We start from the raw sequence: 23,523 nt of genomic DNA on the forward strand, positions 1-23,523 counted from the left end.
TTGCCAGTAAATTCCTATTTTTCAGACATCACCAAGATCATCTTATAAGTCAGAATAATTTTAAACTCCAGTATAGTTTTCAACCATACTTACAATACCTAAAAAGAAAAAATGTGTGTACACACACATACTTTTCATACTTCTTTACATTATATATTCACATTTACTATAAAAAAAGTCACATGGAGAAAATGTAAACTTGAAATAACATTAAATTCTATTGTTACATAAATGATCTGCTTTATCTTCAAAACATTTGTACAAGCTACACTTTCACTTATTACCTTACTATGCTCTGTTGAAAGGATGTGCCTTACTTAGTCTTTAAGCTTTTAAGAATATTAGAAATAACAAGATTAAGTTCAAGTACACAAAGTCCTTTAGACTATTCTGGAATATCAATTTTTAAATGGCACAAGTCACAATGAGTAGATGAAGCTCCCCATATGTTGATGGCACACTACAGAATCATAAAGAATGGAAAAGCCACAAAATTGAAATCTGAGATATCAAATCCATTCTGGGGAATTATCTTCAGACATCTTAGTAAAAATATATATATATGCACAATTTTTCAAGACTCGTGAACTTTTTAGGATTAGCATATTATTTAATGTGCTTGAAACAGTATATTAAGTGTTGACTAAGACACTAAAAAAGCTAAATGCCTCTCTCAAACATGAGTAGACTGATACTCTACTCCCAAACTGACAAGAGCCCATGTTTTTATATAACTGTAGGCTTTGAAGGACAGCAGGGGAAAAAAAAAAAACCCTACAAAAAACTTATTAATCACATTTGGCTGCCCATCATTTAAAATGTCAATAAATCTAATCAATTATAAATATTAAATATTCTCATTTAATAAAACACCCACACAATGACAAGAATGAGACTTTAATCAGTTTTAAGTGGAGTTTATAACACTAAGAGATAAAGGGTTGTTAACAAACACAATAACAAATGGACATCTGATTGGTATGAGGCATTATCCTGTACACATCGTAATTTTTTGTGTATCCTCAGTGCATAGCATTTACACACAGAGCCACTGCTGCACAGCACAAGAGTATCTGAAGAGGCTGAATCAGAGTAAGGCTGTTTAACAGACTGAAATTTTTTAGTATATATATTCTATATGAAAACAGATTGAACTTTTGAACTGGCAGGGTAGAAGGCAACTCTGCCAAACACTGCAGTTAAAGCCCCCACTTTAGTGCACAGTTCCACCCCTTCCATCTGCATGCATAACACATTAACAGTATTTAAAGGTAAACGAGGCACTTTGTGGCAACCACAGCCATCGTTATGAACATATTGCACAAATTTTCTAGAACTAAACAGTAACTTGTACCCTACTTTTATTTTTTAAAGCTGAAACATTTGATGCTGCCGGTAAACTCCACTTAAGTTTATAACCTGTGCCACAGCAAAGAATGGTGATGCTATTTATTCAACTACCCTTTAATAATTATGGCAAAAAATGTTCAAGAGGAGCTACAGAGGACTTGGGATGGTACAGGGCCCAATTGTAAGCTTTCTTAAAAGTGATGCCTTCAAGTAACTTCAGACATGTAAGCGGCTGCACATCCAAAAAGTCTAAGAAAACATTCCAGAAACTCAAAGAGATTACCTACAGAATGCATTTCAGGCTAATCATGAATACTGTCATAAATAAAGTTTTAATTAGGACTCAAAAACCTTTCAGTCATAGCAATTCTTGTCAAATTCTATGGGCGTGGTAACTGAAATAAAGGAGAGTAGTATGTATAATATATATTTATATATATATAATATATATAATGCCATTTTTCCATTTCCAATGACTACACCATAAAATGTAAGCAAGGCTTCTCAAAAACACTGAAACATTCAAAATCAAAACCCTCATTCAGACCTTCACATTCCAAAGGAAAAATAATAACAGTGCAAAAGCCCATTATAATGTCATTATTTATGACCTGGCCCTCCATGTTACATATTGGAACCATACAAGTTATGCTTTAATATACTGTGCCCAAAACTGTAACAAATAACAGTATTAATAATCATCTTCAAAACATGAATAGTTGATTTTCATTTTAGTCAACAGTTTTCAGCTTTTATGAAAGACAAGGTGACATATAAATTTCAATGATGAGATCTTAGGAATAGGTGTCTCTAACTTTACCAATTTAACTTATGAGCAGTCAATCAATTCTCTATATATCAATGTTTAAATATAAATGTGTAAATCCTAACAGCTTTGTTAAAAATTTTAAAATTTTATTTGTTGAGTGAAACTGACGAGGTATGGAAAACATATCAAGATTATTTACTGAGAATATTTTAGATGAAGTTCTGCCTAATCTATTTACCATCAAACTCTATAAATGCTGCTCTAGTAGGTCCTATGCAATCTGTATTTGTAAATTAACTAGGTCAGACCACAGCTAGTGAACAATTTCAGCACCAATAAGTTATTGAAAATGAGATTTTACACCATTAAGAAATAAATTGGCTGGATGGTCAAATGTTTCAAGGTCAAGGTATAATTTGAAAGATACCAAATTTCTGGGGGAAAAAATTCTTTTTAATCATATCTTCACATTAACTTTACAATAGTAGTTGTACTCTGCTTAAAATCGTATGCAGTCTGGGCATATCAAATACATGATATTTAAGAAGTGAAATTGAAGCCCTAGTCCTAACTCTAGCACTATGAAGAAATGATTCAACACTGCACATTAAAAAAAAATCTATTCTTTCAATAGCAAATTGATAAAAGCATTATGTGGGACAATTTCTACTGAAAAAGTAAATGACATTATTTGTGCAGTGTTGAAAATTTACTGCAACTCTAATTTCCTTTTTAACACAAATAACGTCCTTTTAAATATAAACATTATATGTATTCAGTATTCAAGTAAAATTCCCTAACAGTTAATGACATTTAAAAAATGTGCAAAACTGCAAAACTCATTGTAATGAATGTGTAAGGTCAAAAGGGTGCAACGGCTGACATCTATTGGATTGAATAAGTGCATCATAAATCTTTAAAGGAAAAAAAAACCGCTTACTGTAGAATCTCAAATTGAAATTTCCTGTGCAGCATTACAAAACATTTTATATTTAATGAGAAAAAAGAAGCTTTTAGGCAGCACATGAAGCATCCACAGCAGGTATACGATTGAAAACTAATAAAATAAATGTACGTTGTTGACTGATGTCGGCAATAATAGCATCTGACGTTTAGCACTGGCCTTGATTACACAGGAGATGGAGCAGGCATTACAACTGAGAAAACATATTTAATAAATCATTGTCAATTTTTATAATGTTTCAAGCCCATTCTTTGTCGATAGCCTCCACATTTATATGGTTAAGTCATTGTTGCTGTGTTTCTTATCTATGACCACATTATTTTTATATCCCTTCATTTGTGGATTCTTAAGATGTTGTGGAAGGTTCATTCCTGTACCCCAATACAGATTCACTCCCTCTAGCTGCCTTTTCTAGCACCAATATGCTTAAAAAAAATAAAATGCACAAATAACAAGCAGTGACAGCGGCCAATTCCTCAAATGTCCAGATTAACAACTGTAGCATGCTAAAGAAAGGTGCGTGTAAATAGCTGGAGATGGTATATGGTCCAGAGTCCAGCATAAAACATATTCCTTTCTGAGCATTCCTTCCATTCCCCTAACCCGAATACATGCATTAGAATGTAGCAAAACCCTTTAGAAACTCCTCTTAGCCAACTGCAAACTTATCTGTTGCCACAAGTGCAAAGGGGTAGGATGTGAACCTGTATATCACAAAGTTCTTTAGACACTTCAGTTGGTGACAGAACACAAAATGAGAAATTCCTACGTATACACATCAGTCTGTCTCCACTTTTTATAAAACTGGAATAAAATGGGAAAGTGCCATCTTTATTTATCCTAATTGAATTTTAAATGTCCTTTTGACACAAAAAGGTATATACATGACACAGCTACACAACCTTTTTTCAACTGGACAACAAGTGTCAAAACCCTGTGGATGTATAGGGTAAAACAAGATTGGTCAGGAAAAGAGAATTGTTCCTATAACTGGTAATCTGACACAATGTCCTATTGCCATTAAAAAAAAAGGTCCATTTTCAGTTTATTCAAGTTTGTTTTCATGGTGTTTTATCCCTCTTGATAAAAAAAAAAAAATCAGACTTTTGTAATTTGTGTATGCTGATCTTCATCAAAAGGTTCATTCTCTGGATCAGAGTCAGTGGTGTCAGAATATCTATAATGATCAGGTTCATTGTCACTAACATCTGGTGTTACAGAAGTTGAACTGCTAGCCTCTGGATTTGATGGCTCCTCTACTGTTTTTGTGAAGTACAGCTTCACCTAGAGAAAGAAGAGAAAGTGTAAATGGAAAATCCATAAATCTGACTAATCTTAAATTATTTAAAGATACATATTTTTGACAGATTCATTTTTAAGTACTATGACACATATGATCTTTAAAGGGCCTTTTAAATGACCCTCTTCTTAAGATTTCCTACATTTTCTTTCTTGGTATATATTGAAAAGAAACTGGGATGTTAATATACTATATTTTTTAATAGGCATGTTACAAGCATTAACTAAATAATTCTGCAAAAGAAATGTATTGAGTTCAACAGTCCACATAATCTATTTTCAATCACAAAATTCAACTCACAAAGAGTTGAGTTCCAAAAGAATGTTTCACCTAACTACTTATCTGAAATTCAATGTATTTTCTGATACAAACAATACTAAAAAAATACAAATACTACACTATGTAAAATACTGATTAACAATGATGTTTAGGATTCCATTCGCCCTAAAAACTTCACTGAAAGGGAGTAATAAGAAAGTTAATATCCTACAGTGCTCTTAACAGTGAACCAACAGCCTTATAGGCAGAGCTGAAATAACTGTCAAAACAACTCTAAATGGTAGGTATCTATTTTAAAAGAGAGAAAGCTATAGCTCAGAAAGGTTAGGGAACTTGTTAAAGGCCACATATCTAGTAGGTAGTGGATGTGGGATTTAAATCAGATCTGACTTCAAATCCTTTGATCATTCTATTACATCTACAGCCCCTCCCCCATGATCCAAGAATCATTATCAATTTTTCTCCTTCTCTTACATCCAATATCCAATCCATCAGTAAATCCTTTTAGTTCTACCTTCAACTAGCCTCTCAGCTTTCATTCTTACCCCTCTCGAGTCTATATTTTAAAGGAGGGGACAGAGTAAACTTTTAAAGACAAAATTCAGATTACATCTTTCCCGTGCAGAAAACACTCAACGTCTTCACACTTGGACTGATGTGCATTAGTCAAAACAATTTCTTATCTATTGCTCCTCAAATAAACCAAGCTCACTCCTGTCTCAGGGCTTCTGCACCAGCTCTTCCCTCTTTTCCCAGGTATTTGTATAGCTCACTCATGTGTTTACTGATAACAAATAGTTTTTATTTGTAATTACAAATATAAAACCTCTTGCAATATTAAAACAGAAAATAATAAAGTTAGAGGAAGTCACATCTTAAAAGCTAATAACTGAGTAAAATATAGACAGAGAAAAGAAAGTAAATGGAAACCTACGAATTCTAGAAGACACTACTAAACACTTTACTAAACACTTTAAATATAAGATCTAAAGGCACTTATTATCAGATCCATTTTCACTTAAAACAGGTAGCCCCCCCTTTATTTTTATTATTACTAGCAATATTCTTATAAGCTATGATTAGGTTTGCTACATGCTATAAAAATGGAATAAAGAGAGAATTTAAAAAGAGAAAGGAGGAGGGTATGGTGAAAGGAAGAGAGAAAAATGAAGTAGAATAAGAAATAGGAAAGGGGAAGAAAAAAGTGGCAAACCACCATTTGGGAATGTTTACAAGTCACCTTTTTAACCTGGAGAATTCTCATCTAGAAATATAAATAGAAATATACACATACATATCACATTTAGATAAAAGTAAAATGAACCAAATAATTCCATAATAAGAGGAAGTAGACAGAGTTTTAAAAAGAGAAGGAGAAGGGAGGATGATCAGAGGCCTTACAGAGCACATGGGATTGAAGCTAAGGTTAGAATGTGAGGGACAGCTACGTGAAGGGCAGGGAAAGGCCAAGGGTGGAGAGGTTCGGGGAGAAGGAAAAGAATTGTAAAGACCTGAGGCAGAAGAGTATAGCATTTTGAAGAACTGAAAAGAGACCAGGTCTGAGAGTGAATCGCAGGGAGAGAATGTGGCTAGAGTAGATGCAGAAGGTAGTCCTGTGCTAAATTATGCAGGTTCCTGCAGGTCACATCAAAAAAGCACAAGGTCTTTAAAAAGTATAAACAGGAGTGACACAATCAAGTCATTTTTAAGATCACTCTAAGGAGTTGAGAATAAACTGGAGGGGGACAAGAGTAAAAGCAGTGAAAACATTCCATATGAATCATTCCCAAAGGGCTGAGTTCCTTTCCACTTCTTTTTTCACCTATTCCTACTTCATATCCAACTTACTTAAATCCCCTCCCAGATTTCACCAAGTAACAAAGAATAGGGTAAGGAAACTGTAGCCTTTTGACTCTCTGTGCATTGGATTTCATTAGAAACTTTCACCTTACTGCTAAATAAACAATGCTTATGAATATACGTAATTTAAAAATAAGTCAAGCAAGTCTTTCACCAGCTACACACCTGGAATAAAACAAACACACACACAGAACCACTCACCAACTCCTCAAAATGTTTTTAACTGACCTTAAAATTTGGAGAAAAGTATCGGTTGGCCTTGTCTTTATTTGCTTTGTCGAGATCATTTTTTGTTAAAGTGAGTACTAGATATTCCTTGTCATTATCTGCACGCTCTATACTGCAAATACTGTCAATTTCTTGATCACATAGACTTCCATTTTCTACTTTTTCTGAGGTTTCCTCTGGTCCTGGTATGAAGAATGTATTTACCCAAAAGTGAAACATTTTGTCCTAAAAAAAAAAGAAAAGAAAAGAGACATAAAATTTTTTTTAAAAAGACAATGTTACTTATATTCAACATTTGCCCTAAGAAGTGAACAAATTATGCCATGTGTCATTAATATTCTGAATAAAGGTAAACACAAAGACTAATACTGGGCAATCTGTGAGTTATCTGTTGCATCTAATTCACATAGGATTTTTCCTTTAATTCAAATCTAGACCAAAAATGTAATTCCACAAGCTCTAAAATAAACTTAAGTTAATACTTTAAGTAAAATATCTCCTTTTCTAGTCTAACACTAGCTTTTAAAAGTGTTGAGTTTATATGTATATATTAAAAAACCCAGAAATGGATTTAATTTTGTTTCAACAAGCTATTACAAAATTTACTTTACCAAAAGTTCTTAAAATGTCACTACAACTTCCCAAGGAAGCAAGGCAGATACATTTTTACTTCTACAGCAATACAAACATTAAGTGGCTCCAGTTTCTTGCATGACAATGTATGTTTGAAATTTTTCATAATACAATATGGGGGGGGGGTAAGAACTTCAACTTTTTGTTGTTATAAAATGCCTATTTTTAAAAAATCACTTATTAACTAATAATGAGGCCTTGTAAATCAAAAAACCACATCAGAAGTTCATTACTTCAAACCTTTCTTGACCAACATAGAAAATGTTCTCTCTCTTTATTAGTGGAACTGGCCTGTATGCATTATTTGACAATTAATGATGTACAACCCCATGACACCTTATCTGGTACCTTAAACTGCCATTTAAATCTTTTATTTTAATTTACCTTCAAGTTTATTTTCCCAGGAAGACGGTAAGACCCTTAAGTAACTTATGTCTTAAATGTCTTTGTATCTTTTAACAGTACCTAGCATAGCAATTTTATATGTGGTAGTCTTTGAAAATATTGTTAATTTCAATCATTTTAGCAAAGTTACTGAGTTAGTAATAACTAGACACATATTTCACTTAGAGTCAGAAGAAAATAATCTAGTAGAATTTAAATTTCAAAAAATGTAGATTCTGCTAATGTACTGATTATAGTAAAACTGTTCTTGTTTAAATCAGAACAAACATTTATAACAGGCAAGGAAAATCACATAAAATGGAAATAAATGTAAAGTAATTCAAGATACACAAATTATTATAAATATTTAACTTAATCCTCAATTTTACATGTGTTAATATAATGTATAGGTGATAAGAACTAGAAGAATAAGAATTAGTACACTCCTAAACATACAGGGAAACAGTGATACAGGTGCCTATTTTTAAAAGCAAAACATAAAATCTTATGTGTACCAGTCTTACAGTGAATAGAAGGAAAAAATTACTTACCTTAATTTTAAAACATTTGTTAATACTTCTTGGATTATTGAAAAATATATTTTCAAAGTTACTGAGATATACTTAACTTTTATTTATACAGAACATGTAGGAAATGGGTTTCTGGTGAAAAAAATCAGTTTTACATTTTGTGATTTTCCAGCTACCTAGATTCTGGATAAAGGAAATTATACTTCTTTTGACAAGTCAAAATAGAGGTTAAAATTTTTGTAGTAAATGAAGCTTCCTCTTATTTTTTCTCAAAAAAAAAAAAAAGCTAAAATTCAGGAAAATGAAATCAATCCTATTACAGAGACTGTCTAAAGATTAGCAATACACTATCTGGTATGTTTAAGGAGGCAGTAACAATATACACAGCTAATGTTTTTGTTCATTACTACCTAAAAATTTTGCACCTTAGGTTCACCTTAAATGTTCACACTTAATATTTTAAACCAAGACAGTTTGTTTTAAAATGAGCCCCTGCATTCTCTAAATATAGCTCAGTGAGATGCAAACCTCACTAACTTTCTAAACCTGCATATTTAAATAATACCACACTTTTTCATTCTTTATTACTTCCTCTTCATATTTATTTCTCTCCTAACTAAAAATCAGAATACTCAGTAAATTTGAGGAAGCTAAATATAAAATGACCCAGTCTCAAGAAACATTAACCAAAATGGGGGAAAAGTGGTTTGTGTCATTACACAAGACCACAAAACAGATTTTATTTATACATACAGACCAAATTTTTTTTTCAAACTCATGGTCCCATGTTAACTTCTCAGTAATTAATCATCCCTTCTGAAAGGACTGTAACTGATTGAATGGGATATGTATGCAATCTTTAATCCTTTTATAAAATTTATATGCATAACCTAAGTTAAAGAAAATTCATCTCAAATTATAACGTCACATGGCTGTTTCCTTCTAATAGGACTATTTACCATTAATAATGGCTCACCGATGCCATAATAAGCAAAGCATGTGCAGATCTAATAGAAAATCATTCATGATTCATTAGGTGTCAGTCATAAAATACATCTTTTAGTCTCTCCTTACAGAATGACTTCTGCCTAACTAAATGCTTTAAGCAAAAGATCTGAGGTTACTATTCAAGGTATGGCTATTCTGGATATTTTTCCCAATAAAAGTAAAGTGCAAACCTTTTTTAGCATCTTGTTCTGTTTGTGGAAGAACTCTACTTTGATGTCACCACACACAGGCAACGGCTGAGGGAACTCAAAGTACATGAACTTGTCTTCCCGTCGTGTGGGTCCTGAATTGGAGGAATATATCTTCACCTTTAGCTGGCAGACCACAAACTGAGGATCTGCGTGGTCAAATACATAACTAGTATCACTTCACAGGAAATACCTTTAACTGTCAAACTGTCAAAAGCTATTTTGATGATTAATATTAGCAATATACACAAAGTAGTAATTCTGCATCTTTAACCCCTGATCTAAAACAAATCAGTGGAGAGAAAATAGGAAATAGATAGCTAAATAAATAAATAAATAAATAAATAAAACAAGTCAGTGGAAATAAACTAGGGCAAAATAAAATCAATACAAGGTTTTCCCTAATTTGAGCCTTCAACATAAGGTTCTATAACTGGTATTAAAGTCAATTCTATTTCATAAATAGTAAGTACCAAGACTGGACTTCTAGCACTGTACAGTAATATCAAAATTTCAACATTACAATGTTAAAATCTAATATAAATTATTTTAAGAATTAAAATGAACTGCATAAAAAGTAACTTTTAAAACAAGTATTTGCTGCAGCATTTTAAAGTCTCTACCACGGAATAAAACCCACAAAATACCAATCATTACACATTCACAAGAAGAGAATATAATCTATAACAAAGTTATAATATATTCCATAAGCACAAGTTTCAATATTTATAAAAATATTAACCATAATTAATTTTACTTATAACTCATATTTTATTTTGAAAGGTATATAAAGCCACCACCACAAGAAACAGGGGGAAAGAGATTTGAAATGTCTGCAAAGAAATGCAACAGACATCAAGTACAAATTACAGCACAACCCCCCCTTTCTCCAAAACACACTCCATTTTCATTAACAAGTATTTTGGCTTTGACCCACGTGTGTTTTAAAATAACTGGTAAAATATGACCTCTCAAGATGTATCATGCTTATATTAGCAACGCAACTAAAAGGTAGGTAAGTGTGAACAGGCAAGGATTATGGTTTTTTATTTTTAAAAACTACTCATAAATACATTTATACCTAATGACATTAATGACAGAATTTAAAGTCATGAACATTAAGATCCTAGGACTTTAAAAACTTTAGTTACCTAAATAATTTGACAAAGTATAATTCATTTGTAGTACACCAAGTTCAAAAACAAGAGTTCATTAGGAAAAAAAGTAATTAACCTGAGGAGGTAAGAAGTGGGTCTTGAAGTTTCAAAACATACCAAGATAATCAAGAAATAAAAACATAAGCTTGCATAAAGTGCATGAGAAATACATATATATAGACATAAAGTTCTCAGCACCAAAAGGCATCATCCTTAAAGACAAAAAAAAGAAGTATCACATTCTTTATCAATGTGACCAACAACTGAGGACAAGGCAAAAAGCTTGTTCCGGCTAAATAAATTTTCCAGTGTAATAAACACCTACTGGCTCATCTATATAATACCTAAAGCAGTATCATCAATCCCATAATAAATAGTAGGCTTCATAAAAGCATGAGGGATTATTCCAATATGGATTTGTGAGACATTTATCATGAGAAAAAGGAACTCTAAAAAAGGGAAACATTACACTAACAACCTGTCAATTTTCACTTCCTTGACTAAAGATTCAAAGTACAAGGAACTATTTTACAAGACTTTATTTGATACTGAAAATTTCACTGGGAAGCCTAGCTTGAAGAAGCAAATAAACAAGGTATGATTTCAAAGCTGTGATAAAAATCAACCAGGAGGGAAATGCCTTGTAATCTTATTAATTCAAACTCCACTAACTCAGAATCTGATAATCCTGATCTTAGGACTTTAAAAAGCAAATTAACTGTGTAAGCCAGATTTCAATTAAACTACATCTAAAATGTGTACCTTCAAGAACTTTAGAATTATATATACAATTGATAATCTAATTAGAAATTAGTTTTTTGAGGAAATATCTAAGCAACACTAAGCTAAAACATTTTAATAAAAATAAGTAGAAAATATTTCTTCAAATCACTAAAGAAAATAATTTTCTTTACAATATGAATTTCACATTTTAGATAGATAAGACCAAACTTAACAGTTGTCCAACATTAGTATGGTTCTTTTGACTTCTAAGACACAACTCTGAGATATATATCTTTGATATGATCGACTGTGTTCTAAAAAAAAGAAATGAAGACACTGATACGTAGCAGACAAAAATTACAATTAAATTTTCTTGGATATATGCATATTGATACAGTATGAGAGAAAAATCACACTGATCATCTTTCATTAACTTTTTCAACCCTTTTAGATACACAGAAGATAGTAACTTTTCCTTTATTTAGAAATATTAAGACAATACTCAAATAAGAAAAAGGCTGTTAACCCCTGACAACTTTGCAGAAGATACTTTATTTTCACATGGTTTGTTTTCTTCACTGATTCCTCTTCCTCCTCCTGAACCCAAACTGTTACAAATCCTATTTGTCTCAGCCCTCACCCTGTTTTCCTCTGAACATTCCCATCTTCTAGCCCCACGCCAAATTTACATGAAAGGCTTAACTACTATGTCTCTTTCCTAATGCTTCTCAAAATATCAGGTATATCTCTTACCTAAGTTCAAATCCATACTTTCAAGTACCCACTAAATATCTTCATGTAAATAGCTCACCTTTACCTGGTTTACAACATGTTTAAAACCAAAATATCAACATTCATGTCTCCAAGTCTGAGTTAGATTGTCTTTTCTGTCTTCCCTTTTCTGTGAATTATTCACCTGACCAGAATAAAAACTTCGACAAAATATTTAGATATAAATGGCAAAAGAAAAACTAATCACATCTCATTTGATTGCCCAAGCAAAGCACATCTGGCTTAAAGCAAGTCACATAACTGCTTTCCTTTCCACCATTTTTCTCCCTCTTGCAATCACTACCTTCTACAAAACTGTACCTAAATACAGCTTATTAAGCCTCTAGTATGACCACTGACACCATAGTATTTATCAGATCAAGTCTGATATGCCCATTTGGAGTCCTCCAACAGTCAGCCACACACTCCATTCCTATTCTATTCTCCATCTCTGTATTTCTTGTCTAGCTCATTTCCTTCTGCTGTGCTTCAATTCAAGCTATTCCCTATTGCCTGTAATACTTTCTTTGGTTTTAAGGCTAACCTAAACTGTATGCTTTCTCAAATGTTCAATAAAGAGCTGGACTTCCTTCATGAAACTATTTGACAATCCCCGCAAACTTGATTTTTCTAAATATACCATTTATGATTTATACATACAACCTCCCATTAGTTATATATTACTTATACTACAGCTTTACTACATAGTATAAAATCATAGTGCATAAACAGAGAACTAGCAAATTGGTAAAGATTAAAAAGATTTCAGTAGTAAGTTGAGAAGTTTAAATGTAATACACTGAGAGATCCAACACACACACACACACACACACACACACACACACACCATTTAAATGTAGAGCAGAACTGACAGATGTTTGCTAGAGAGACCAATGTGAAAAAAAAAATTATAGTAGATAAGATTATTGAACTGAATGTTCTCTCTCCCTTATTATTTCTCTAATATTTTATACCTTACCATTTGGCTCTTACAGTGACATCTCATACTATAGGAAGAGCGTGAGCTTTTTTATTTTCTTCCTTTTCCCTTCTCCACTATAAATCTAAAGTTCCTGTGCCAATCATCTCTGACAGCCTAGTACCTTGCACTCAGGAGTTTTAAAAATTGTACTGAGATGACAAAAGCATCAATGAGGTCTCTTAGAAGCCTTTCATATGCTGTGTTAATAGATCTGTGGTCTTTGATAAAGTTATTTGCCCTAAGAATACAGAAAAGATCTAATGAAGGTGATCACACCTATCTGACAAAGATAAACAACATCAAGAAATTAATTCCCTAGGTATAAATTAAGGTCAGAAAAATTTTAAATTACATAAATACTGTCAAGAAGCAAACTTTAAGCTAAAAACTGAAACCATCAACAAATTGCAGAATATCACTGAAATATTATTAGAGGTATTAGAAAAAAATAATACAGTGGTATCTTATCTAGAAACTACAAAATTGTATTCTGAATAAATAAAACACAGTTCTTAAACATGAAAACATGACTGATCACTTCCAAGGTAGACACTAATATAAAAACAACTCTGTAACAGAAAAAAGCAGCAACAGTCTGGTCTTTTACAGGGCTGAAACAATACTTCCTTCCATGTGTTCTCCCTTGACTACCTGCTTTGGGTCAAGTTTTAAGGTTCCTATCAGTTTAGCTAAGAACTCTGGCGAAGAATAGCAGAGAAGCAGAACAGGAACCAGGGTGACTGAGGTAGGCTTATAGAGGTTTAGGGTAAGAGAGAAATAAATTAGAGCAGACATCAATGACATGATCCTTATTTAGTACTTTTCTAGGAAGTTTCAGATTTCAAAATATCTTCATATTATTGATGAGCAAAGACAAAGAGAGGTAGATGATGTGCCCTCGGTTACATAGCACATTAAGGACAAATCTAGCACTGGAACTCAGATCTAATTTCTCTAATACTCCACACACACTGAGTCTACTACCCTATTCATTCATATACTTCAGCTTGTTGCCATCTCTTATCATCGTTTTCTTTTTCTTTTTATTGTCCCTATCACCATCACTATTAATATCTAGTCTACTAAGATATCAAGGAATTGGCCCTTGACCTAACACCAGTACAGGGATGAATCCAATGCTACTCTCATGCTGACGGGACAGGTTATTTTAGTCATCTAGTCAGATATAGGCTGCATTTGGTAGTTGCGGCACAGAATATTTCTTTCATAAATATAATTTGGCTTCAAAGACATTAAAACCCAATGGCCTTAGCTTCCATAGCCCAATGTGCTGAACAACTGAGCTAATTAATTAGTTTTGGATACTTAAGAATACACAAACCTGAACAAATTTTAAGTGTGGTAAATTCTTTTTAGACTTTATATAAACTTCTAGCTATGTTAAGAAAAGTGTTCCAGTACATCAAAGGATGAGAATTTAGAGCACTTACTGCAAGTTCCGCCACTGAACATTGGAATAGTTTCAAACATCATCTTGTGAAACAACAATGCCACTGGTCTATAATCCAGATGATTCTTTAACAGGTAGCTATAATAATATACATAGCGCCTCTGACTGGGAATAGTTACTCCCTGGTGGACAGAAAAAAAAAAGAAAAGCCAAATTCAAAAGAAAAGTTCCATTATAGTTATTTCACTAAATCGTTATGGTAACTGGGTTGTATCCATTGAAGAACATATATACATTAGAAATTTGACCTTAAATGATTTAATATTTAAATCCAGCTCAGTAATAGAGTAAATCAAAGCAACATCAATATAAAGGAAACATCAGAATAACTTTTCTCCCTTAAAATACAATTATCATAACACCCCCATCTATTCAACGGTCACAACAATCTCTGACCCATGTACCCAATAAGCAAAGGCCACTGCATATCCAAAATAACTGTCAAAGGCCTCTGCACTACAGCTGTGCTCTTTACACGTAGGGTTCCCCACAAGCATGTATAGATTCTTATTAAACACAGAATTCCTCAAAAACTTGGATACCTATTTTCCAGGCAAAAGCATATCAAAATCAGCAAGTCAGATAAAGGCATATTGCCTTTAGGAGGCAGAAATAGCAGCAGCAAAAAGCGATGCTGGCTTTAGAACCCAACAAAAACAAGAGTATGCAGTTGACATAAATGTATGCAACAGTTTGATAACGAAGGTACTTAGCGATGTCCCTGAGCTACACACACCTCTTTGCATGTAACCAGGGAAATATATAATGTTTTAGAAAAGTTAAGTATTACAGTGCTAAAAATACATACAATTCATGTGGTGTTTAAATGGGGACCCTGACTTATCTCAAAAAAAAAAATCTACTGTGTGCAGCAATGCATTCACTAATGATACTGAATAAGTGAGGTATTAGGGAACTTTTATCTAAGGTTTCTTTTCCTATTACATGATATGACTTCAGAATAATTTAAGCATTTAACTTAGAATTTGCAATATTTCTCTTTTAGATGTTATATTGGCACCTAAATATCCCAATGTGTTAAAAACTCTGGACATAAAAACTTTTCTTTCCCCAATGAAAAGTGGAAAGTATATTTCCGTGAATTTAAAGAAAAGTATGTTGAATGGCAGGTATGTAGGTATTTGTTTCAGTATTCTTGCTTCTTTTTTAAAGGTCAGCATGATTTTATTACAATTTTTAAAATACATAAAATGCCAAATAATGGATAAAAGCCATTTCAAATCAGGACTAATGATCTAAGATTTTGGCTATAGTACAAAAATCATATAATCAGAAGACTTGGATTTGAATGTTGACAGTCAAAACACAAACTTTGTTTCTGCAGGAAAATGAAGACAATACCATCTTCACAGGATTCTCATGAGGATTAAACACTAAACACAATTCGACAAAAGCATGCTAAAACAACAAAATGTTACAAAAATCTGAATCAGCAGTTTTAGAAATTCTACCTATATTTAAGGTATTATTTTGGAATTGCTGGATTTTTAGTTCTACATATTTTCTTAAAGAAATGGCAATAAAACAGTGTTGCTTTGAATAGCTGCTACAAACACTAATGCTAAAAATTATCATTAAAGTTTAAAAAGTGTTTAAACTTAAAATTATTTTTTATACATTATTTAATGCCACTTCAGCAAAAAAAATTATCATTCATATTTATCAAGATAAAATACAGAACTGCAAAGCAGGTTGGGGGAAACAGCAGACAGAAGATGGGTGGGTGGGAGGGAATCTGTTTTGAACCATGTGTATTTATAATCTAGTCTAAAAATTAAAATTAAATAAGATTTTAAAAATAAAATCAATGGAAGTCTACAAGACGACCAAGCTGTCAAGTTATTTATTGGGGTTTAGTGGAATGATAGATGATATTTTTTCTCTTTATCTCCATTCTTGGTGTAAGTTTGCATGAAATAATTAAAAGGTTTTCAAAGCTTTAATTTTACTCAAGTAGCAAGTGATTGGTAGCATATCTATAATGCAGGTGTTTATACACCCAGTTAATCCTTAACAGAAAGGTAAATGTGTAGAGAAACAGTGTTATGAATCTGTTAGTTCTCACCAGCGGATGAATAATTAATGTGTAAATACAAGATGAATCAAAATTATTGACACAATTCAAAGAAAAATGGTGAAAAACATAATTGTAAATTTATTATTTTACTATCAAATTATGCATAATTAGTCTTCTGTACCTTAACTTTGCAATCCTTACCTACCTGTTAGCTTACCAGCACCTCAAATTCAATGTGTCCAAATTAACAGAAATTAAAAAGTTGGGGAGAAATCAAAAGCTTTACAGACAAGCAAAAGCTGAAAGAATTCAGCACCACCAAGCCAGTTTTACAGTTTTATATTAGATCTTGATATCTGGTAATGAATAAACTCTGGTTTTGTTTTCCTTAAAAAAAAAAAAAAAAAAAGTTTGGAAGGTCCTAATGTGTATGGACCATAGCCCTTAATGTGTCGTCCTCACTCTGTTCTCATCTCTTACAGCCATCATGCACACTCACTAAAATTTAATTAACAATACAATGTATTGTACAGAATACACTGTAATCCAGGATTTGAAATAAAATGAGTAAAACTTCCACACTAAGTTGACAATGTGATTTGTAACACTTCAAATATCATATTTCCTGAATGCATACACTGAAAACAATGATTCATGTGCATGTTTTACGTACAGCATCTTGAATATTAAGATTAAATTTAAATATATATATCTTCTTAAAAATCTAAGAAATGAACTTTTTACTGATCTTCAAAAATTCTACATATCTGAAAAGAGGGCTGACCTTTAAAGCTCTTGAAGATTAAAAATTACTACATTTTCAAATTTTCCATTTTTTCATTTAAATTATGACTAATAAAAATCAATTCTATTCTTGAATCAAGAATTTTTAAGCTAAACTGGTCTATAACTATATCCCAAAAATATAATTCTACTCTCTACCACTAATTATTCTCCTTCTCCTACTCTAACTGTGAAGAAAAATACTTATATTCTTAACTTTTTTTTTTTTTTTCTAGTTAAACAATGATTTTATTGCTTGAGTACAACAGACAAATTTATGCAACCAGGGCAGAGGCTGTGGTTGACTCGTATTTCCAATTGGGGAGGAGGACTCATTTGGTCTTGTAATATCGAGCCAACCGGTGAATACGGCTCTCAATCAGAATCAGACGGAATTTAGCATCTTTATCCTTTCTGTTTCCCTCGAGATGCTTTCGAACAGAAACAGCTTTGTTAATTAAATGATAGAGATCCTCAGGAAGATCAGGAGCAAGTCCTTTGGACTTAAGAATTCTCAAGATTTTTATTGCCTGTCACAAAACGTACTTGTGCAACACCATGTGAGTCCCTCAGGATCACACCTATTTGCGAGGGAGTCAGGCCCTTCTTGGCCAGTTTGTAGACCTGCTCCTTCCCGTCGTCAGACGTCAGCTTCAGCCAGGTGGGGACGCTGCGGCGGTAGGGCAGAGCCGACTGGGACAGGCCCTTCCCGGGAGCATGCGTACGACCCATGATGGCGGCGGTGTGGTAGTGAGAAGGGCTTAACTTTTTTCCTCCAGTAAAACTTTCAAAACATTCTAATTTTAGCTAAACTTAGCATTCTTCAGATTGACTTAGCATCACATTCCTGGCCATCATCTCAAAAGGCAGCCATTGCTTCTTCAATTCCCTTATATTCACAGACCAGGAGGATATTTGGTGTTCCTCCCACTATTCCTTCCAACCCACTTTTCCACTGTCTTTACTCAGTCTCACCTATTCCAAATCTGTATCATTCAATAACTCTTTCTTCTGTTACGCACTTATTAACACCTGACTATAATGATTTCAGCATTTTAAAACCTCTCTTTCTGTCCTGTCCCAAATATCATCCTCAAAGAACTAAATTCCCATTTTACTGGGAACCCTGAGGTCACCCAATGTGAGCGCCCTCAAAATTATTTTCTCTCATCTTAAAATCTTTTTAGTCCTGATACTTTCTAACAGTGTCTCTTCATGTTCACATTGGTTCCATTTTTGCAAGTGTTCTATTAATTATCTCCTCTCTGGCATTTGCCTTTATTCTCTCCACCTGTCTCCTCCTAATGAAAAAGCTCAGGTAACGCTTATCCTTTATCCAAAACAAGCAAACAATTCTAAGACCAAAAACCCACACTCTCCCCAAAATCTTGTATCTCTTTCAAACTATCATCTTCTCTCTATATATAAACTCTTGAGGAGAAGCCTCTACTCCTTACCTCTTGGAAATCTGTTATTATGAGACTGATTTCTTAATGGTCATTAGTTCTTAACGGTCATTAATGGTCATTTCCTACTGTTTTCTTATTATCATTGTGGCTCATTTTTTAGCTGTCATTTTGAAAACTCCCTGTTCCTTTCATAGGATACACTCTCTGAAGGTTTTCTCCTGGTACTTCCCTGGCGATCCAGTGGTTAAGACTCCCCGCTTCCAATGCAGGGGGCGAGGGTTCAATCCCTGGTCAGGGAACTAAGATCCCACATGTGGTGCAGTGTGGCCAAAAACAATAAAATAAAATAAAATATAAAATATAAAATAAAATAATAGAATAAAATAAACGAAAATAAAAATAAATAAAATATTTTTTAAAATAATAAAGGTTTTCTCCTATCCTTACCGGCTATCTCTTCTCTTCTTGTCCCTAAATGCAGGTATATCTCAAAAAATTGATCTCAGCTATTCCCTCTTTATGTCAATCCTATCTACTCCACTGGTTTAATTATGTCTTACACATTAACTCCAAAACCTGTGTCTCTCAATATGACTTTATTCCCAACTCCCAGTCCAGAATTTCCTACACTTGGACATTTCTAGCTGGAAATCTCAGAAGCACTTAAAACACAACATATCCTAGAACTGAGGCTTTCACATTCTTGCACAGACCAACCTCTGTTATTTCTGTCGTTATACTCAACTCACTGTCTTCTCCAGCATCTGAGCCGAAAATCTATTGTAATACCATCACCATCGTTGAGTGAAGGAAACAATCTAAGAGACAGCAGTGATATACACAGGGTTATAGTAAAGAGAAGTGAGGGAACCCCAGCACTATGGCACCTATGGCAAAGGTCCAGGCAGCAGAGTCGAGGCAGAGATTGGTATATCAGTCAGCATATCAACTACCTGGCATATATATATATATATATATATATATATATATATATATACACACACACACACACACACACACACACAAACACATATGCACGTGTGTCTCTGAGCACAGACACACACACACACACACTCCATGCAAAATGGAAGGCAAACCAGAGGTTAAGCTTGTTTAGAATACTCATATTTGATTCCTTCACGTCTATTCAGATGTCGAAATCCAGATTCTTTCTCTTTTTTAAAAAAATTTTTTATTTTATATTGGACTATAGTTGATTTACAATGTTGTGTTAGTTTCAGGTATATAGCAAAAAGATTCAGTCAAAACCCAGATTCTGACTTTGAAATGCTTCTCAAAATACCAGTTTTGGTTTTCTGTGGCCTTTCTATTCAGTCGCCTCCTGCAATTTTGCAATAGCCAACTGATTATCAGCCTTTCATTTATCTATTCTCCAATCCATTTTTTATGCTGCTTTTGGATTAATTTTACAAAAACATAAGATTAATCACATTACCAAATAATTCAAAATGTTAAATGGCTTCCCAGTGTCTACCCAAATAACAACAAATTTAACAAACACTATAATTCTTTAACAACATGAAAATATAGCCTAACCTCTTTTTCCACTCTTATCCCTCACAACTCCCTTCCATGTACTCTTAACTTTTCGCCAAACCATTTAATTTCCCCCATATTATACTTTCTGGTTTTAAAAATGTTATCTTTATCATATTGAGGTAGAAGGGCTATGCAAGCAGTCATATGGGGAGTTTTACATACTTTCTAACACCTGGACCAATTTAAATAACATAATTATTTGATGCTTCAAGGTCTGATAGCAGCCATCTGAAATGCAATTCACATCAGGTACTTCTTGAGGGCTCCTATACATTTTCACTCCTGGATGGTCTATTCAGATTTTGGATTTCATCTTGAAGCATTTATTGTCCATTTTCCATTGAAATTTTCAAATTAATTATCATATACCTGAATATAATTTTTAATGTCACTTCCACACTGTAGTTTTATCTCTTTTCTCAAACTTCCAACATCTGATTTTTTGTTTTCCCTCTCTTTTCTTTTTCCTTTGATTGGCTTTAAAAGAGATGTATTGATCTTATTGGCATTTTTATACAGTGTTTGGATTTATTAGTTCAAATGGCTTACTGTTTGCTAATTCATAAATTTATATTTTCATCTTTATTAATCCATCTATTTGTTATTATCTTAATAATATCTAATATAAATTTCTATTTCTTCATTGTCCAAAAGTTATTTAAGTAAGTGGCTTTAAATTTCCAAATGGCTGATTTAGTTTGATTAAACTTTTTAACAAAATCTCTCATTCTATTGAATTGTAACCAAGGGATGAGATTTATATATTTCTACTTGGAGGTGAGATTTTACGGTTGGCCTAATGAATTATTAATATTGATAACTGTTTTGTGAATGACAAAAAAAAAGAAATACATTTTATGGGCTTGTATTATATTATTCAAGCCAGCTATATATCTTCTTATTTTGTACCTTCCTGATCTTAAAGTACATTAAAAAAGATCCCTACTAGCATTGCTATCAATTTTTCTTAATTTCTTCCATTTTTTGCTTAATATATTGTGATGTTATGTTTAGCACTAAAAAGTCCATAACTGCTAAGTCTTCATTGTGGAGTGCACCCTGTGTTAAAATAAAATGACATTCTTGATCCAGTTTTACACATTTTGCTCTGCATCAATACTCTCAAATCATCTTCTTTAAGATGAATTCACAATCTAGATTCCTCAGCTTAAAAAGTAATTTTCTATCTCAGTAAACTTTTCACTGGCACTTCTAAACTCAGAAATAATGTAGATGTTTTACAATGATAGTGTTTGCTTGAAGCTTGGAAATCCATGTTTCAGAGTGATCACAATAAGATTATTACAGGAAAGTAATTCAACAAAGGAAGAAATGTGGCTCTTAGGAATGCCAGTTCCTACAATGACAACATATAACAGTAGTTATTGTATATTAAGCGGCATGCCAGACATTTTACATATATCCCTAAAACTACCACCACTTTACAAGATAGATCTCCTCTATTTTAAGGATAAGAAAACAGTCCTAGTGCACATAATCACCTTGTTCAAAAACAAGATTTGAACCTAAATATGAGTCTGATTCTAATTTTTTTTACTCCTACATCCTGGGTTTTACTAATAGCGTGCATACCAACTACGTAATCTGAAAGATTCACAACCTCTCTGAGCTCTTATTTTTCCCATCTACAAAAAAATCTCCAAAGTTTAGAGTATTACAGTGCTTCAGTTCTATGAAACAAATTATGAGTAGTGTATTAAATAGTGGTACATGAACCACAGAATTCTTGAGAATAATATGAAGCAGAAAACTGATATTTTTATTATCCTTTCCCCTTTGGGATGCCATCTCTCTCCCTGTGGTTTGGGGGAGGGGGGGGGGCCCTATTCTTCAGCTTCAGATATATGGCCCAAGCCTCTGGTCAGAATGTTTGGTTCAGGGATGGGTACATGCCCTAATCCAGGTAAACCAGAACCTAAACTAGAAATTTTTGCTCAAATTGTAGCTCTCTTGCCATCGCAGTTGCTAAAGTAGACAGCACGTAAACCTGGAGCTACTACCTTGCCATTACTTGCAGAGAGTCTGCCTAAAAATAAAGTATATAAAGACAAAAAAAGAGAGTAGAGAGAGAGATTTCTGACATCTGTTAAGCATCTAGATTCAGGCCAGAGCTTTTAGGGTTATATAAGCCAATAAATGTCTCCTTATGTTTCAGCTATTTTGAGTTGGGTTTCTGTGACTTGAAACTGAAAGAGTTATAATACATTATAACACAGTCACTTTTTTTTTTCCTTTTTAACTTTCTATTTCTACTTTGGGGATCAAAATAATAAAGAAAAATCATTTGGACAGGAGAATATAGAACAGTAGAAAGGATACTGGATTTGAGGTTAGGAGATATGGTTTTGAGTTGTTACACAGAGAGATTAAATGACCTAGGACAAAATTATCTTTGCAGATCTGTTTTATCATTTATACTAAAATGGGTCTGAAATAATTACTAAGGTCCTTCAAGGTATAAAACTCTTAAAATTTTATGAATATACAGATTGGATAACAGGCTTAAATACCACGTATTAGTGAAACACAGTTTAGCCCAGGAGAATTAATGTGTTAGAAAAAATAAGAATGTTATATTTGGAGTTTTCTTAAGCCAAAAAAGAGGGTAATTATAGCTTACTTTGTTTGTTTGTTTTTTTATATGCACTTCCATGTTTATTGTAGTTCACAACAGCCAAGATACAGAAACAACCTAAGTGTCCATCAACAGATGAATGGATAAAAATGTATATATACATACAATGGAATACTACTCAGCCTTGAGAAAAAAGGAAATTCTGCCATTTTCGACAACACCAATGGACCTTGAGGACGTCATGCTAAGTGACATATATCAGACAGAGAAAGACAAATACTGTACAATATCCCTTATATATGGAATTTAAAAAAACAAAACAAAACCAAAAACTGAACTGGAAAACAGTAGAATGATGGTTACCAAACACTGGGGGTAGGTGAGGGGATGGGAGAGATGATGTTTAAGGGTACATACTTAACAACTAGTAGATAAATAACTTCTGGAGATCTAATATAAAGTACAGGGATTACAGACAACAAAACTACATTATAAACATTAAACTTGCCAAAAGACAAGATCTTATGTGTTCCCACCACT

The 23,523-nt window shown here is 33.0% G+C and overlaps 1 protein-coding gene and 1 pseudogene across 2 annotated transcripts in view; both read right to left on the reverse strand.

Annotated features, from left to right (window-relative positions):
* Positions 1-23,523, reverse strand: part of PTEN (phosphatase and tensin homolog) — an 88,256-nt gene continuing 64,733 nt past the window's right edge. For both annotated transcript variants that reach the window (XM_036827805.1, XM_036827804.1), the window contains 4 exons: positions 14,578-14,719; positions 9,476-9,642; positions 6,751-6,975; positions 1-4,367 (listed from right to left, as the gene is read on the reverse strand). In XM_036827805.1, coding sequence (XP_036683700.1) covers positions 4,182-4,367; positions 6,751-6,975; positions 9,476-9,642; positions 14,578-14,719 — 720 coding nt within the window. In that variant the 3' untranslated portion in view covers positions 1-4,181. The remainder of the gene's footprint in view (positions 4,368-6,750; positions 6,976-9,475; positions 9,643-14,577; positions 14,720-23,523) is intronic.
* Positions 17,640-18,196, reverse strand: LOC118882297 (annotated as a pseudogene).

The sequence above is a fragment of the Balaenoptera musculus genome, chromosome 16 (assembly GCF_009873245.2).
Source record: "Balaenoptera musculus isolate JJ_BM4_2016_0621 chromosome 16, mBalMus1.pri.v3, whole genome shotgun sequence".
Classification (NCBI taxonomy): Eukaryota; Metazoa; Chordata; class Mammalia; order Artiodactyla; family Balaenopteridae; genus Balaenoptera; species Balaenoptera musculus.